The 18,461-nt window shown below is 35.7% G+C and overlaps 1 protein-coding gene across 1 annotated transcript in view; it reads left to right on the top strand.

Moving 5' to 3' along the window:
* Positions 1–18,336, top strand: part of gfra2b (GDNF family receptor alpha 2b) — a 54,342-nt gene extending 36,006 nt beyond the window's left edge. Inside the window, exons 5-9 of the mRNA XM_056735768.1 lie at positions 7,695–7,804; positions 10,075–10,215; positions 10,510–10,697; positions 16,152–16,202; positions 17,005–18,336. Coding sequence (XP_056591746.1) covers positions 7,695–7,804; positions 10,075–10,215; positions 10,510–10,697; positions 16,152–16,202; positions 17,005–17,157 — 643 coding nt within the window. The 3' untranslated portion in view covers positions 17,158–18,336. The remainder of the gene's footprint in view (positions 1–7,694; positions 7,805–10,074; positions 10,216–10,509; positions 10,698–16,151; positions 16,203–17,004) is intronic.
* The last annotated feature ends 125 nt before the right edge of the window (positions 18,337–18,461 follow it).

Raw genomic sequence — 18,461 nt, 5'->3', positions numbered from 1 at the left:
ATCTTCAGAATTAGTGGCTATCGGTGAAGAAATTTAGGGTTCTTTTATCCCTTCTCATTTTTTCAAATATTTTCCAGTTTTTTATAATTAATTCAATTGATGCTGAAATATATAAAAAAATCAAAGATTGCTTTTGAACAGCTGAAAATTGCACGATAAGGTTAAGAACAAGGTTGGATGTTGTGAACCTATAAGCGTTACAAAGAGGACAAAGCTAAAGTGCTAGTGGGCTGACAGCATCTCTCTGAGGAAAGCTGAGGGAACATCTACTATCACAGCAAGAATTTGATGTAAAGAAGAGAGAAACACACCCTTAAAATTATCCCTTTCCTGAAACATTTGGCCTTGATACTCCGCTTGTCCAAATGCACTGAGTATATTGCTGTAGATACCCCTGCTGGGCGGAGGCCAGAGTGTGATGAGAAATGGCTCCATAACCATCTGTTCAGAGATCATCAGTGATAAGCGCTTTAATTAGAAAATTAGCAGGCTGCCGTACAAGAAAACTACATTGACGCTAATTAAAGTAGAGATGCACCAATTGTTCGGTAACGGTAATTATTCTGCTGAAAAAAGCAAAAAAGCTTGTTCGGATGTTTGGCTGAATGAGTAAAATGGCTGAATAAGTTTGACTGAACGATGACGTTTTTGATGATGCGATCAAGCAGCAACCAGCTCAGAGGGAGAGTCGCCTGCTTTATAAATGCTGCAAAATAGTGTTGGCGGTGTGTGGAAACAACCTGTTCACCGTCACCGCCCTTTTTTTGAGCATACACATAAAAAGACAATATCCAACTTAAATGGTTATAAATCATGAATGTTTTGGAGTACATACTTAAGGTTGGTCTTGTTTGAAAGAAGACATTTTGCAGATTATTGCTGATGTGAAATCCCTAAAAAATTAAATATATATTTATGTAAATACATTTTGGTTTCAGCGAAAAAATGCAAGAAATTCAAAGCCACATGTGTAACCAAGTTGTGTTTTGAATTTGGGCTTAAAATGAAATGAAAAGAAATGAGATCTGTGAAACATTTTTAGCTGCTAAATGATTCAATGGTAATTCCTAGAATTTTTTCCCCTTTTTTTACTTTTTCATGCACAAACTCAATGAATAAAACACACATGTAAAATAAACATATCATATAATTAGGAAAAAAAATATTAGACATATTAGAAATATATAACTATGTACAACATAATACTGTCAAACATTGGGCAGATTCTTATTCTTGAGGCTTAGACCTTTTCAAAGATATACAGTATAGTTTTCATGATTGGGATGGAATTGTATTGCAAAATATTGAAATAAACCTCAGTGTTCCACTGGTGGAACAGTAATGTTTAGCAGCATATAGTCATTTGTATGCCCACTCCTGTCCTAAATGAATCAATTAGTGCAGCTTTATAAACTATTTTGTCAAACACTGGTCAGATTTGTATTCTAGAGGCGTAGACCTTTCTAAAGATATATAGTCTGTCATGGTAAACTTGGATTATTTTATTAAATTTTAAAGTAAACTTTAGCGTTCCGCCTGTGGAACGGTGACAGTCAACGGGTTGTGTCAGAGAAAGACGTGCCGCGGGAGTAAATTCCTTTACAGATCGGTAACTATGGTGTGCTTCAAACAGGATGGGCGGTTTGACAGTCTGACAGGGCGGTCAGCTTTTGTGGACAGAGTTTGGAGGAGAGACGTGAACTGTAATGGTTGTCAGTCAGCGTCAGCATGCATTCAAGGGAGATGGCTCATTTTTTTTATTTTGATAATTTACATGTTTTTTTTTTATTATTATTTTAAGTTATGCTTTGTTGGTAAAATGGAATGTTAATGTTCACAGTTTGGACTTGAAAAGCAAGACAAAATATAAAAAAGCACATTTTGAACACTGTACAGAAATTGGCCAAATAAATGCGAAATTGGCCAAATAAATGCGAAAAACCATGTCCAGTATTTGGCCTTCAGCCAAGTGTTCTTTTATTCAGATTCAGCCAAGAATTTTCATTTCTGTGAACCCCTAATTTAGAGGCGTGTATTGAATGTTTTGAGATGTTAAAATTATTTTATAATATAAATAAACTGATATTGCCTTGGGCACCTTAAAACTAAGGTATATAATTAGGGTATCTGCATAACATTGAACTGGTAAATGTACACTTAATACAAACTAGATAAACTCAAATATATAATTCAATCAGATTAACAATTCACTAAATTACCTTAAAGTTAATCTGAGAAAACAAGGCAGATCACACAGAATAAAAATGCTTTTCCTTCTGAAAAAATTGTAGAATATACCTGAAAATACAATTCGATATAATAAAATTAGTAATTTCTATGTATTGGAACCAAGTGCTTTTATTTTTAAATATAAGAAAATCAGCAATTCTTTGTGTATTATTCAATATAATTTTAATATTGCAATATATTATTGTATGACTTTATAAATGTAAAAAAATATAAACAATTACTTAACAGTTAATATACAGTATATAGCAGAATATATATCTTTATGTAAGAGAGATAACATTTTTGGCTGAATGGTTCTTAATAAAATCTTTAAAATCTTTATGTATCACAAAAGTTATTTATGTTGGAAATAAGTTCTTCAGACTATAAAAAAGAACCTTTGATGTTCTTTTGGGAACCGAACATGGTTCTTCCATGACAGCCTTTTGAAGCACCTTTTTTTGGAAGTGTTGTTTCACGCCTCACCACTACTTACTGTAAAAAGCAGATACATCTTTCAATCAGAATATTAAGCAGATTAACTAATTGACACTTTAAGGAAAAAATATATCGATGTTAGAAGCGTTTTTAGATAGATAGGTGAGCAACAACACAACAGGGCCAAGCATGAATCCGAGTACTTCGGAACAAACAAATATAAATAATAAAGTTTATAGAACTTTATCACAGAGAAACTGAACACCGGAAGTGCTCGTTGAAGCAGTGTATCGATTTTACCGGTTAGATTTTTTGCAATCGTCTATTTGACTAAATGCCTCTGTTAATGAGTGTCCGCAAAATCATTTCAAAATCCAGACATTCTCAGAGACAGGAGAAGAGATATTCTGATGACTAATGTGAACAAACTCAACAGAATTTGTAGTTTTATATTTGGTTTGAGTCTGTGGGACCCGTTTTCGTTTTATTCAAAGGAAAAATTAAATTCAAACTCATTGGCCTTGGCTTTTTTTCTGTGAAGAACATATATCAGGACACGCACACTGTACACCCCCTACACATTTATATTACATACAGGATGTTCGGGTCCACTGAACCCAGGGCTTATAAAATTGTGAAAACATAGGTTCTGTTTACCATCATTGTGACCTCTTCACGTCTGGGCCTCATTTTAGTATGTTTGTGTGTGTTTCTGTGTGCGTGAGAGAGAGTGTGTGTAAGTGCGAATTTTCTATTTCTGCCACTATCGTTCCCGCAAAAAAATGTGGAGCACTTTAATTTATAAATGTCATCTAACAAAAGGTATTTGGCAAATATTAACCAAATATGCCGTTTAGATTGCTTGTAATTGTGAAGAAGTAAACATCTTTTAATTATTTTAACATAAAGTGTTTTGTTGTGTTAAATTAAAAACCCAAAACTGCAGCGGGTCCATTAGACCCACCAACACTGACTGAGTAACAAAAATATGAACACCACACAAGAGTTAATCCAGGCTGGTAAACATTCATGATAACTTCACCACACTGTGTCAGTCAGTGCTCAAAATTAGTGATGAGTGTACTGCAGTGTGATGAATAAGATTAGAATGTGCATTTATTTTGTATTAAAGGTTTTATCACATATTGTGTGTGATTTTTCATTGACACTCATTTTACTGCATGTAGTTTACAAATACAACAATAATGATTTAATATTCAATGTAGTTTAGCTGTCACCACATTACTCTTTTAAGATTAATTAAGTGTTCAATATCATTATGTTTCTTTTAGGCAGCTACCATGCATTCAGTTATTTCAATGGACGTAAGCAACACTGCTCTCACCAAAATGCAATCTCTACAAATTATCCAATGTTTTACTAAACCAAATACTACACTTTCACTATAATACAACCATATGTACTTTCCATGATTGCTAGTATCTGTCATATTCGTTTCAAATGAAGTATGACCAGTAAGAGAAAACAGGACTGTAGTAGGTTAGGAAATGAATACATTTATTATTCAGAATGTGCATTTGGATGGGAAACAATATTTATAGGAACATTTCAGCAAGTTAAAGAGATCCTCCGTATCGAAACCCATACTGTGCACAAACGTACTTCTGCATGTGTCGCAGTGTCGATCTCACCCATGCATTCCTCAATTATTTTGTGTCAAGAAACTGTGAAAACTGAGGTAAGGTCGATGATCAGCTTTAAAGCAGCCGGGTGCTGCAGTAACAACGCTGGTTAGCGGATTCAGCCATAGGTTTTAACTGTGTTAACTGTGTTTAAAAGCGACAATGACACAGGAAAATGTGGAAATGTGGAATCTGACACAGGAAACGTGATAAAAAACAGAGCCGGGAGCCAAAAGTCACTTTTTATCTGCCTCACATGAATGCATATTTTTTTAAACAAATGTTCAGTGACTCGCTAGACTGGTTACAGGATCAGCATCGTTTGCTAAATCTGTTTGACGTTAAATTGCCAGACGTACATAAGCCGGTCACAAAGAGAAATGACATCCAAACCCTTTCATCAATTTTCTGTTACTCCTGCACACTCGCACGTGATTGGACGATTGTTGCGCATGATGTCGTGCAAATAACGGGAGACATCCATTTAGTGATGTCCCTTAATGACATAGCAGTCCCCTGAAGTCTTCTTGAGGGAGGCGGGGGTGATGGTAATATTAATGCCGATGATAACGGTTAACATTTCCAACCCTGCAAATCTGTTACCAGGGGCCTTCATTTACACATCTCCTGCCCTAGTGCTTCTTTGAGCTCGGCAGAATGTAATTAACAGTGTAAATCATCGACTCCGCTGAGGGATTTGTTCATTTAGCTGAGTGCTGTTATTATGTTTCGGGTTTTTAACAGAAAAACAAGTCGGCCCGTGTGCACCTTTCCTGCTTTGCCATTCAAAACATCTTATCTCATAAGAAACTTTACAACATCTGTGAAATTGTAATATTACAGCTTTATCACATAAAATAATAATGACTTATGCTGTGATAATATGCGCAAATATTTTAAGGTCTTATTTAAAGTCATCAATTACTCACCCTCAGGTTGTTACAAACCTGTATAAATTTCTTTGTTTGGTTGATAAATAAAGAAATATATTTGAAGAATGATAACAACTAAGATTTCTGGGGCATCATTGACTACTATAGTATATTTTATTTCTGTTAAACAGCAAATTTGACATTTTGAAGAATTCAGGAAAACAAATAGTTCTTTGGCCCCTCTGACTACCATTTTAATTATTTCTACTATGGTAGCCTCCGTAAGTGGCTTTGGATAAAAGCATCCGCTTAATGACTAAATGTCAATGTGATGTCCCACAAATCTCAACTGCTAACATTCTTCCAAATATCTTTCATTGTGTTTAACAGAACCGATTTATACAGGTTTTCACTTTTGGTTGAACAATTCCTGTAAGAAGTCATGTTTTGTTAGTTTAAGTGACAAACAAGGATACCACAAGTTTGAACTGTGGCCACTTTGGCTGTCACGATGCCAAAAAGGATTGACAATATTACCATAATATGATTGTGATATTTACTGCATTACAAAATAAACAAAATATGCTTACAATCAATTTCAGAGAGAAAGAGAAAGAAAAAGAAAGAGGTCTCTAACCACTTTGACACTTACGGCAGCATGTTAAATGTGTGCAAAACACCACCTATGTTATTTCATGCATTTATGGCATTCCTTTATTTAGCAGAACACAAACAAAACATATTTTGTAACCAAACGACATTGACCAACATCGACTCCCATTGTATGGACCCAACCACATTGAGACATTTCTCAAAATACCTTATTTTGTGTTCCTCAGAAGAAAGAGTCGTACACAGGTTTTAAATTAAATGAAACTGTTAAAATTCTGTCATTATTTACCTACCCTCATGTCGTTGCAGTCCTGTGTGCTGGTATATTTTCTGTGCAACACAAAACATTTGTTTTAAGAACACAGTGCTTTTATAGTGCTTTTGTCCTTTTTGGAGCTTGAGAGCAGTTGTCACTGCCGTTGTACTGCACAAGCTGCAAACAGTAGTGATTCTTATAAAAAAATCTCCTTTTGTGATAAACCAAAAAAATAACAGCGTACAACATGAGGGTAAAGAATACCAGACGGTTCACTTTTTGGATCTCAGCGATCCCTCAAAACCCAATACTGGCAATACCAGAACACATTTTTTTCCACTACCCCTTTCACTTCTAAACAGTAGAATTTAATTATAGTGTAATAAGCCTTTAAATACTTGAACAATATTCTTGAACTCCTACATCTATCCAGCACCACTTCAGAACGCCCTTCCAGGGGTCCGCTTGGAACCGGCGTCTCATCAGCATGCGCGATCGTTTGATTGCTGATTTTACACACCTCGCTGCTTTTGCCTTGCATCGCTGACTTTGTTGTTATTTATCACTAGATAAACAGCACTCAGTTTATTTTCGGTCCCTTTTCATGTTCTGTCTTTTTGGTCGTACAATCTATGCATATGTCAAAGTATTAGATGAATGAGACAACATAAAAAAGTGTATAAAAAAGTGTGTGTTTCTGTTCTTGTTGTCAAATGCAGCCCTATTAATGAAAACTAGATCTAAGCTTGAGTAAAAAATAAAAAATAACAACACGGAAGAGCATCACAGCAACATCCATTTCCATGTCAATACAGCAGAGTAGAAAGGATGACCTTTTTGGCCAGTGCCCATGAGAGTGACGCAGATTCTGTTCTTTGTTCCGGGAGGTAAACACCCAGCAGGCAACACCTCCCAGTGCTCTCGATGGTCAAAACAGCGCGGTTAGTATTCACGCTGCGGCCGAGCCCGGGTCGGGGAATCGGCGGTCCGTACAGCAGTGCGGGGCGATTTGACGTTAATCGGGGTCCCGGAGGAGGTTGCGAAGCACGAGATATCCATCTCGCCAGGGTTATTTGAAGGAAGGGTTGTGCTGTGCTGTTGTTCGGTGTGGAGGGAGAGAGTTCATATTCAAGAATAAGTACTAATGTGACCCCCTGCCCACCTTGGGTCTGTTTGTGAATACGTGCGACCCCCTAGGAAGTGGCTGTTTGAGGCAGATTGCTTGGGTTGGAGAAAGACCACATGGAGTCAAGCAGAAAATAGCCTTCAATTGGAACCACAGTAGACGCTAGTTAGGTCTGCCGGAATGCATTCATATTGCACATTCACAGCGGTGTATTGTCTTTTGTATTAGACCGCCCAGTGAAAGCAGACACAACAGCAGTGATAAATAACTGTGGGAATAAATCCTTCCCTTATTTCCCTTTGGCATTATCGAAAGGTGCTTGACTTTTGAAGCACCTTGCAAAGAAAGTCGGTGGGAGTACAGCGGTTATATGAGTGGATGATTATACATTATGTCTATAATACGGTATTCTAAATCTGGAAAGATTGGTGGGATATTCATGCATTCATCTAAGTCCTATTCGTTCAAATGTGTTAAAAATGTTGAATTCTATCATTTGTCTTGTTTGTTTGGAGTAGATCCAGACTGGCAGACTTCCACATGAATTGCCAGACGACGACGCATTCCATAACAAGCTGTCCTAATGATAACTACCACGGTTGTCTGGTGTCCTACGTTGGACTCATCGGTGAGTGATTATGGGAGAAATCTGCTTCACGGCAATAAAGCGTTGGAATTTGCCATTGCATTTTAATGGACTGACTTACTGGAATGTGTATTGTTGCCATCTTTAAGCAGTTTTTTATATAGTGAGACATCTAGTGAAATATATTATGAAGAACAGAAGATAGTGTTGCACATAGATAACACTGACTTTTAGTGATCTGGTAAATGTCATAGCATATAAAAATGTTGTGTATTTATACAATTGATTGAACTAAATGCATCAAAAAATTTACTCCAATAAAGGATTGATCATCAAAACATTGTAGCTAAAACAAAAGCCTTAAATAATCAGCTATGTTTTTGTAATGGTTTTAATCTATAGTTAATTTATAAATATATGCAAACGCAGATTCAGATATTTAGATTTCGTGTTTCATCTCAGTGGGTTTCAGCATCTTGAATCATGAGGCCATTTTCGAGTGCAGATTTTTTATATACAATTATGAGACCGTTCCAAATTTTCATGTAATCAGTTTATCTAGATGTTTTGTCGCCATTCCAGTCCAGTGTCTGTTGATTTGCAGCAAAATCAAACATCAGGAGTGACACAAAATCATCCAACAGCAAGTGAGAGTATGAAAAGACACATGAAAACCGTGATAAAATCAAAGCTATCACATAGATATTTTTTCTACTTCTACCAAATACATATAATACAAATATTATTGTTGTATTGCTTAAAAGTGAACATGAACTTGTTTTCCGTGCAGTGTTTGGAGTCTTAAAAAATACAGATTATCTTTTCTGTTATTTTGACCTGTTTCTCCAGTTTTCATTTTCTGCAAATATAAACAATATTTTTATTTGAAATTTGGTAGAAATAGTATGTTTAGTTCAGAGAATGAAACAAAAATTATAATTTTACCTAAACACTATTACCTATAAATAGTTGAGAAAAGAATTTTGGAATGGTCTCTTAATTTTTTCCACGGCTGTGTATACATATATGCAGCGCTTAACAAATGAATTAGATCATAATTTTCTCTTTAGAAATCTGTCAAAAACCTCTTTAAAAAATGTATCGTCATTCATTATGCAAATACACACTGAAACATCTCAACAGTCTTTATTCACGAGTTTTCACATAAGAAACTTGAGAACTTGACATTCTTACTGGCATTGTTTTATGTACTTTTTCACAGTCTCTGTAATGAACTGTAATTGGGAATCTCAAAACAAAAAAAAATAAATGTTTTACTATTTTCTTCTGCCTTTTTATGTAAAACAGTAGATTAAAAAACGAATGGATAACAACATTTATTATATTTTATACATATATATATACATACTGCTGGTTTAACCATTACAGGAACTTAAAAAATGCTTTTGGTAATCACCAATACTGTTATTTTAGGGCACCTGTGGCACACTTACATTGGGTGGTGGTCTACAAATATCTGTTAAGCACTGTATGTTAAATTATTAAATAATTCATAATTTTTATTGAGTCATTTTAACAAATCAGAATCAGAATTTTCTGAAAGTGTGTGAAAGCACGCAATGAATTTATTGTGTTTTTTTATAAGCTCTTGGTACATGAGAAAATCATATACACATGACATGAGAACAGGAACAATAAGTAAGTAAAATATAGGTAGTACTAAGGAAAGGAGAAAAATAAATATTTAAAATGTTGTGTACAGATTTGTGCATTTATAGTATATGCAGCAATATAAATAAAAGAAAATATGCATATGTATTTGCATAAAACTTGAGGGAGAGGTGGTGATTAAGATTGGAGAAATTAATTACAGAGAAAAAGGTATTTGGTAATAAAAAGGTAACAATTCTGTGTTAGCTGTTTAAGCTGGTGAGGGCATTGAGGAAAAAACTGTTTTCATGGGCAGAGATCGATAACGTCTGCCTGAGGGAAGAAGTGAAAACAGGTTGTGGCCGGGGTTGAGAGGGGTCTGTGATGATGTTTCGTGCCAGTTTCTTCACTCTAACCTGACTAAATTTCCATGGTAAACTGACAGTCTTACTTAAGCCATTATTTCAGGAATAAGCAACTGCTTTTCAAACTTAAGCTACAAACCATAATCATGGGTGTGGGTGAGAAAATCGAAATCTGCTCATAATGCAAACAAATTCCTCTCAAGGACAAATCAGATCAACAACCTTTGGCCATTACACTCAGCCGAACAACACTGTCCTCTAGACAGCCACATCTATAAAGCAACGTTGCCACCTCTCCATGAATATTTATGAGAATCTTTATCCTTGGCCTTACAGGATCAGATGTGACTCCTAACTATGTGGATTCCAGCCACACCAACATTACCATTTCCCCTTGGTGTGGTTGTCGAGGCAGCGGAAACCATGAAGCGGAATGCGAGGCCTTCCTGCGGGACTTCAGAGAGAACACGTGTCTGAGTAAGTGGAGATGAGACGGTCCTCTTGTAACCTCCTGGCTCATGCCCGGACCAGACATCCTTAAGGGCTTAACCTCAATAGCGTGTTAATGAGAAACGCTATGTCTTGCTGTTTTTATTTTGTATACTTGCACGAAAAAGCAACAGCTCTGTTCATTGTAATTATACAGAGAGAAGTGGGAATAACAATTCTTCAAGAATATGATACAGGTTTAAAAAAGGGTGAGAGTCAATGACGACAAGATATTCCACAAAGTCTTATTTGTTTAGTTAATTTGTGTTTGTTAATGTGCAGAAAATGCAATCCAGGCATTCGGATATGGTACAGATGCAGGTCTAGTTCCCATCACCGAGTCGCAGTCAGCGGTGCCGTCGGTACGAACCAACCTGCAGCCGGCTATCATCAACAAACACGTCATCAGCTCAAACGATGTCAAGCCAGTCGACAGTGCATGTGTTTTTTCCACATGCGCTAACCTTCAGGTTAGTCAACAGGTATTTTTGAGTACAGCAGTGTTGTTTGCCCAGTGACCGCAAGGATAAAAATGAAGACATTGATGTTTAGGATGAGCTACAATTTGGTCGTATTATAGCTGTCAGTTTAACACACTAAATTAGTTCAAGTTATCTAAAAATAATGTTACAAAATGAAAACAATTATTAATACGTCCCTTCCTTGCACATGATTCTGCAATAAGTGATTTTCCATCAGAAGCCTTAGATCCTGGTTGAACGTGTAAAGAACACTACAGCTTGGTGGCGCTATAAAAAAACTTTTTTACATTTTTTAACATTTACATTTTGTCTTGAAATATGTTTTTTTATCTATTACACTCAGAGAAAACAACAGTGTGAACAGAAAAAAAACGATTTTCCAAACCCAGAGTACTAAAACTCAATTCTCTCTGTATGTGAACAAAACACACAAAATCCATTACATCCGGCATGCTAAAATCTAGGACAAACCTAGAGGACTGTAACTATTACAGTCATTAAACTAACCGAGGGAAGAAAAATCTCTCTTTTGGGAAAAAATCCATGTTTTACCTGAAGATACGGCAAGTGTCTAGTGGAAGGTAAAATACGTTTGTATAATTCAGTGTGCAGGTGAATTATTCATAAAACGAGAGCATTCATGGGCTCATGCAGGTATATTCAGAGCGGACTTTAGGCATGGATCTCCACACCAATGAGCTCTGTAACACCTGCACAAAAGTGTCTGGTACGATTCTCGTCAATCTCAATGGCAGTTCCTCTGCAATTTTGAATGGTTATTAATGGAAGGAGCTTCTTGACCGCAAATACCAAGAGGACCAACGCTAACCAGACAAGCTACAGAATGTTATACACTATTACGCAAACACATTGTAACTGTTGCATATGGAAAAGGGAACGATGATATTATTTGGAAAGAACAATGAGCGAAGCCCTGGGTCATCGTATATAAACTTTACATTCGCAACCAAACAGTTAGGAGCAAACGTGGGGTGTGCACATATCTATGTTTAAGTTTATACATCAAATGCCTGGCAATTGAAGAGTTTTGACACAGTTCTGTTTTCCAGTAACATTGTAGAACACTAGCCTGGTTATACCAAACTCTGCCACTTCGCTTTTCTTCGTAGAGTCTGGAAGGCCATAATTGACAAGCATTTACTTTCTCGTGGTGGGGCTCTTGTCTGAAAAAAAACACTTTCTCTCAACAGGTAGTGGTCTAGCTTTAGTTGAAACCAGTAACTTTGTATTGAGATCTAATGTATTATGGCTCCTGTATGACATATCGCTTGTTGCTCCCTCACTCTTTGTAAGTCGCTTTGGATAAAAGCGTCTGCTAAATGACTAAATGTAAATGTACTGTAGGAGCTCTTCCAGTCTCAAGTACCACCTAAACGCAAATCATCCCTTAGCTAATGCGAAAGTAAACACAAGTACATCTTATTGAACATAATTTATTTTCATCACCAATTATCATAGTAGAACAGCTTTCTCAAGCAGTTTGTGATGCATTTTGGAAACAGGAGATGAGCCCCTGGTCTAATGCGCCACCTGGCTTGAGAAACCCGTTCTCAAAGACTTACTTTTAGTCATTATTTGGGTAGCACACATATTCTGAATGCCTTCGGCAGAATTCAAATGAGCCATTTTAATCTAGATTAATCTTGGAATTAATCTAGATTAATCTAGATTAAAAAAAATAATCTATGCCCACCACTAAAATAAACCTATGATGGGTTCGGTTGTATCCAAACATTTTCCTGGGTCAATTTAACCCAATGATTGGTGTTGTCCGTTTTTGACTATGGGTTGAAAATAATCCAACATGTTTTATAGTTTACACCCCTAATGCTCAACGCTCATGCTTTAGAAATCTCAAGCCTAGATGCTCAACTGGAAAATACAGGTTGTACTCTCTCTTTAAGAAAAAAAATCAGCTACATCAAATTGTCGTGTTTGGACTTTGGAGGACAAGAAGATGTTTGGTTTGTTCAGCTGTGTTATTTGGCCTCCACAGAAAGCTCTTTCTTTCCTTATGAGTGATGTCATCATAAACTCATAAATTCACAGCTAATTCAAGTTTGAAGAGGCTGCATTATAGAGATACTGCATTGTCCGAGCACCTCCATCATATCGAGCCCTGCAGTTCCCTCTTTAAGTCCTGAGGAGTCAGTTATAAGCCCCTGGGTGCAGAAGTAAATGACTGTATTCTCTCAACCGTGCTGAAACAAATTACGAAAACTTCACAGACGGGAATATCATTGAGTCACCCGGGAAATAACTCGTTTAATTTGTGTCTCAGACAATAGCAGAAGGAAGCAAAAATTGTGAATCTGTAAAAGTGATTATCTGACAGAGCTGCTCGAATCGACCTGATGATTTGGTGCAGTTAGATTGTGTTGAACTTATGCAACAGTATACTGAGCGAAGAAAACGCCGCGTGAAAAAGTGTGCGCACTCCAGCACATCAAATCTCGGATTATTTTTGTCTGTCATAGAAATGTTTCCTTCTATTACAGAAAATATTTTTATATTTAATTTTCACAAGGAATGTAATTTAGCTTTGTAACCAAAAGATTTTTTGGCTCTCAAGAGTTTAAGTTTGAACATGTTTGAATTAGAATAATGGACCGAAACACATTTTCTTTGTCTTGAAGAATGCGTCATCTGTTATTCTGAACAACAACTTGACCATGTTTATAATGATCAGATGTTAAAAACTTCAATATGCAAAGAATGATTACAAACAAGCACAAAACAAAATGTATGTTTTTCAAGATTTGTGTGATTCAGACTGTTGTTAATGTTGTTAAAATAGGGCACTGTTCTCGCTCAACTGGTTCTTTGCTTGAGGTTTGTGTTTGTTTGTTGTTGTTTGTTTTAAGCAGCTCGTCACCCGTCTGAAAGTCAACGTTTTATCGTGCAAAATTTCTGTATTCACTTATGTTAAAGTGGATCCCACAGGCCTGCTTTTCATTTCTCTCTTTTGTGTTTGATTGCGTTCAGAAACACTGCCTTCTGAACCATAAAACATCCTTAAAACTTTGCATGCCTTGTGGGGAAAGTATTTCAAAGAATCAATCAAGCAAACCATTGTGCGTTTTATGCAAAACGTCCTAATTATGGTTTTATAGCGAATAAGCTGCAGTTGTTGACTTTATAAAAAGGCTGCAGTTGCTATTTTGTAATAACAAGAAAACACAAGAGAACATTTATGATTGTTTGCGATTTGATAAACCATGACTACCTGAAACCATTTTCATCAATATTTCACAAGTTCCAGTGCTTTAAGATCATCTGCTCAAAGCACCTTGAAATGAGAGCGACAGTTGGTAAAGAATGTCACACATAATTTCTGTCTTCGGGGTGATCAACCGCACCAATTTCTGACATTTTCAGAGTCTTTGAAACTAAAGTGTGTAACTTCAGCACCACTAGTGACATCAGACAGAAACCCAACCCGTCTTTCATTGGTCAAGAAAAAAGACAGGTCAGCCTCATTGTTAAGATGTATCAACCTTCCTTAAAGTGGTCTTGTTATATAAAGTTGATAGGAAAAAAGAAAAACATAAAAAAATTAGACCCATTATTCATTCTCTATTTTATATTCACTACAGCTTGGTATGTGATTGGAAGATACTTAAAAAATGACCTACCATAATGAAGTATGTGCCCATAAATCACGTCAATGAGTAACTTTATCTTGTTTTGGGGATGTCCAGATATTTTAACCGGGAAACAAGACAAACTCACCAGATTCGAAACTGCGTAGGACCAATTGTAAGATATCAAGGTTTACAGAGAATCCATCTTGAATATTACAGAAAATAAGAAATTAAATTGCCACAAGAAAAAATAACTCAGATTCAGAGTACAATCTCTCAATAAAATCACTTAAAAATCTTATGCAGTTCAACTTGGCATGCTGATCTTTGTTTTTTAAAGACTCATTATGAATCTGATGTTTTGTCAGTGTAGATCATGACCAGGAATATTCTATTCGCAATAACTATTCAAAAATTAAAAATGTAAATTAAAATTGGAATATTGATATTTTTCATAAGAATAAAAACTGTGTCACCACAGGGTTAAGTTGCCACTACAGAAAAAAAATATATGCGTGTTCCTAAATCTTTGATCACTCAGATCGAAAGCTAGTTTAAATATTTTAAGTTTACACACCGGATGCCCGGATCGCGTTTTGTGCTCGGCTCACATCACCACATTAAAATGTTTCAAATCTGGCAAGCCACAGAATTTGTTAATACTACTTACATCAGGTATAAAAATACCAACTTAATATTAATTGATTAACAATAATTAATTTATTACCATAACCAATAACCGGTTGTTCTTCGTAAATTCATATTCGATCGTTACAAAATAATGTAACTTTCAACACCATGAAAATGTACATTTTACTGCAACTAATGTTAATGAATTTGGCCTTAGCATAAGACTGGCACCATTTCCATACCTAAAAGCCTGAATTGTATATCTAAGAAGTTCAAATAGGGTCGTCGCCTTCAAGTTACAGCCTGTAAATAAATTTGCACTAAATTTTATTTTAAAACATGCTGTGATTCCTTTATCTTAGTTGAAATAAATAAGTATACCTTATTTATTGATGCAAATGCAATGCAAGGCTTAACAAGACAGACACTTGACAGACAAAGAAAACAATATTTATATGCAATGCTGATCAGGAGGAAATATGTTCCTGAGATGGCGGTCACGTAATAAACATGGAAACAAGCACACAATGGCTCAGTCTTTTTTTCAAGGTACTTTATGGATCTTAACAGTTGGCATGGAGGTATCAAGCCCCTTTACTTTATTGTTTGTAATGTTGATATTAAATAAAGGAAGATATTCTTGTCAGATCTGGGTTTTGTTTTCCAGGAGTTAGAAGAGTAGCGTATTTTCTCCGCTGTCGGCTTGTTAACCGGCTGAGGAACGTAAAATAATATTATTAGTAGTAGAAAATATAAAGCCTATATAATTGTTTTCTTATCAAGAAAATGTAAAACAAAATAAAAAAGATAACATTATATTACATACTGTCAGTATACATTGCATTTTGTTTTGTATGTTTTCTTTTTGTATTATACTGTTCCGAGCAGGTTTAATAGCAGTTTCTATGTACTTGTAAATTCTTCTTTTTTATCAACATTAAAAACCTTTATACAGGATATAATATTCAAGTGTTATGAAAATGCAATGATAATAATAAGATTTATGTGAAATTGTGACTAAATAAAAACGTAACAAATAACTTCATTATTACTTAATTTAAATAAAAATTTATTAGAATATTTTTTTTTATGAGTTCAAATATTCAAATATAAAATTATTGAAAACTGCCCATATGTATGATGGGCACTGTACAGTTTATGGATAGAATTATAAGAATATTAATAATCATCTCTTTTTTTTTTACAGGACGGTGAGGAGAAGTGTTCTCCCTCCAGCAGTTTTGAATGTGCTGATGAGGTAGCCCACATTTCACTCAAATTCACTCAAAGGGTCTTGTACATTTTTATTTCCCCGTCATATATGGTATATCTTAATTTATGGTATTCAATATTGAACTCAATTTAAAAATGCAGAAGTTAGTTACAAAATCACAAGGAAGGAAACTGAGAGGGAGATTACAAAAAATCACTTTTGTCATTTTCTCCCTATAACATATGCCCATGTCTGTGAAATCCATATTAAAGTCAAAGAATGTAACTATGAGGTTAGAAGCCTCAAAAAATAAAAATAGCCATAGAAATGATCACTTTCATTTATAATATGAGAAATACTAAAATACTAATTTGACAGACGATTTATATCTTTGCACAAAAAAATAATGGATGTTGGCTTCAATCTTTCACATGTCCTTAGTCAGTGAATGGTTAATGTATGGCTAGTTGACAAACTGTAAATGTCTCCTACGGTGTGACAGCAGAAATGTAGTAAATTAAGATAAATCTTTCTAATATTATATTATATTATAAATCTAAATCTAAATATTAATCTTATAACATTATGAATTATTACCAGCTTGTTTTCTACATTTTTGCTATGTAACACCATAGGGCACATGAATGATTTTGTCAACTACACATATCAAGCTTATATTTTCACTGAATGTAGGATGATTTTATGTAGAAGTCAATGTAACTTTGTATTTTATAGCCTGGGTCACAGATGAAAAACATACATTTTTATGATTAAATATTCTAAAAATTTTGTTATTTTTCCTTCAAAATGTTCAAATGCTTTGAGAATTTTTTTCATGTTTCTACAGAATATGCTGAACCCCAATATGGAGGGCTCCATTGACTCAATAGGGTCACACCAGACAGACAACAACAGAGCCAGACATTCAGCTGTGACTTCTATCAGCCTTTCTGTCGCCACACTGACGATAGTCTGCGCGCTGGTCAATCTGCTTCAGTAAACACAACCTGACTCCACAACTCCAGGAATCATCCGATGGAATCTTCTGACCTCAATCACAGAACTTCTGCGACATTGATCTCTCTCTATTTCTCTAAGTGTGTGTATGTGTGTGTATGTGTGTATCACACGGCATCTTTTCAAACCAGTCGCAACAGAAAACAACAAAACCTTACAAGGAGTTTTTAAAAGACTCCTCGTAGCACCACTGCCCATCAGAGAGAGACGGAGGAAAGTCACCGGGAGGTTTGAAAAGACGTGGATGTTGTGAAGCTGACAGTTCTGAGAACAGTGAACTCAATGGAATAAAACTTGAATCTTTTCTTGCGAGGACGACGGTAGCCAACATGCTACAAAATACAGCCATGAGTTTCAGAAGAAGCAGACCCAACTCTGTATATTTTCCCCGTCAGATACACAGCGACCATTAAAAAAATATATCATCAAGAAAAAACACCTCACACGAGTACAATATTGGCCACTGCCTTGATCATAACAAAAATATTATATGTACTGTAAATGTTTCTTTAGTTAAAGGGATAAATTGAATCTTGACATGTGCCGTTTTTAAACATATTTGGATTATTCAGCGACAGATTTTGAGAGGAAAGGGCTGTAGCGCACTGCCCCGTGTACAATGTGTAAAATGTTGTTTGTAAGTACATGAGCTTCTTTCCTAAAGAACCTGAGCATGCAAAGCAGGAAGATGCGTGGAACAGCAACAAAAGGAAAGCCATTTGAAACGTATCACAGCGGAGAGCCGCCAGTGCCAATGATGTTCGTTTTAGGCCGTTATTATGTGTAATCATTTTTCTTGCCAAAAGACTTGGATTATATTCATCAAAGAAAAGTGCTCCGGGGAGAGCAGAACAATAGATCAATCTGCGGAGAGGGTCAATCGTCGGTGTATTTTATAGTGTGCAATCTATCGTGTGGCCTTACTTTTTTGTCTTTGCTCTGTTCCACTCTCTTATGTAACGGTTTCTGACCGCACCACTCACGGAGTATCGCCAAGACCGGCTGACATAATCTGAAATGTTCAAAAATAGCAGCTCCAATGAAGTCTTGGTTTATTTGTGATGCTTTAAAATGAGGCGAGACAAAAGCTCAAGAATGTGTCCGAAGTATTTGTTTAAATCTGAATAAAACATCATAGTACCGTCTACAAGAGTCATGGTGACATGACAAGCATCTTTCACTTTTTGCTTTCAAGGCACCTGGGGGGGGGAGTCTTGGCAGAACTTGGCTCAGTTTAACACTTATTGATGCATTCCAACAGATTTCTAAGCATGTTTAGTGTAGAAA

Source organism: Triplophysa dalaica, chromosome 22, assembly GCF_015846415.1.
Source record: "Triplophysa dalaica isolate WHDGS20190420 chromosome 22, ASM1584641v1, whole genome shotgun sequence".
Lineage (NCBI taxonomy): Eukaryota > Metazoa > Chordata > Actinopteri > Cypriniformes > Nemacheilidae > Triplophysa > Triplophysa dalaica.
The sequence above is the reverse complement of the archived record's forward strand: the minus strand, read 5'-3'. Positions and strand labels throughout refer to the sequence as shown.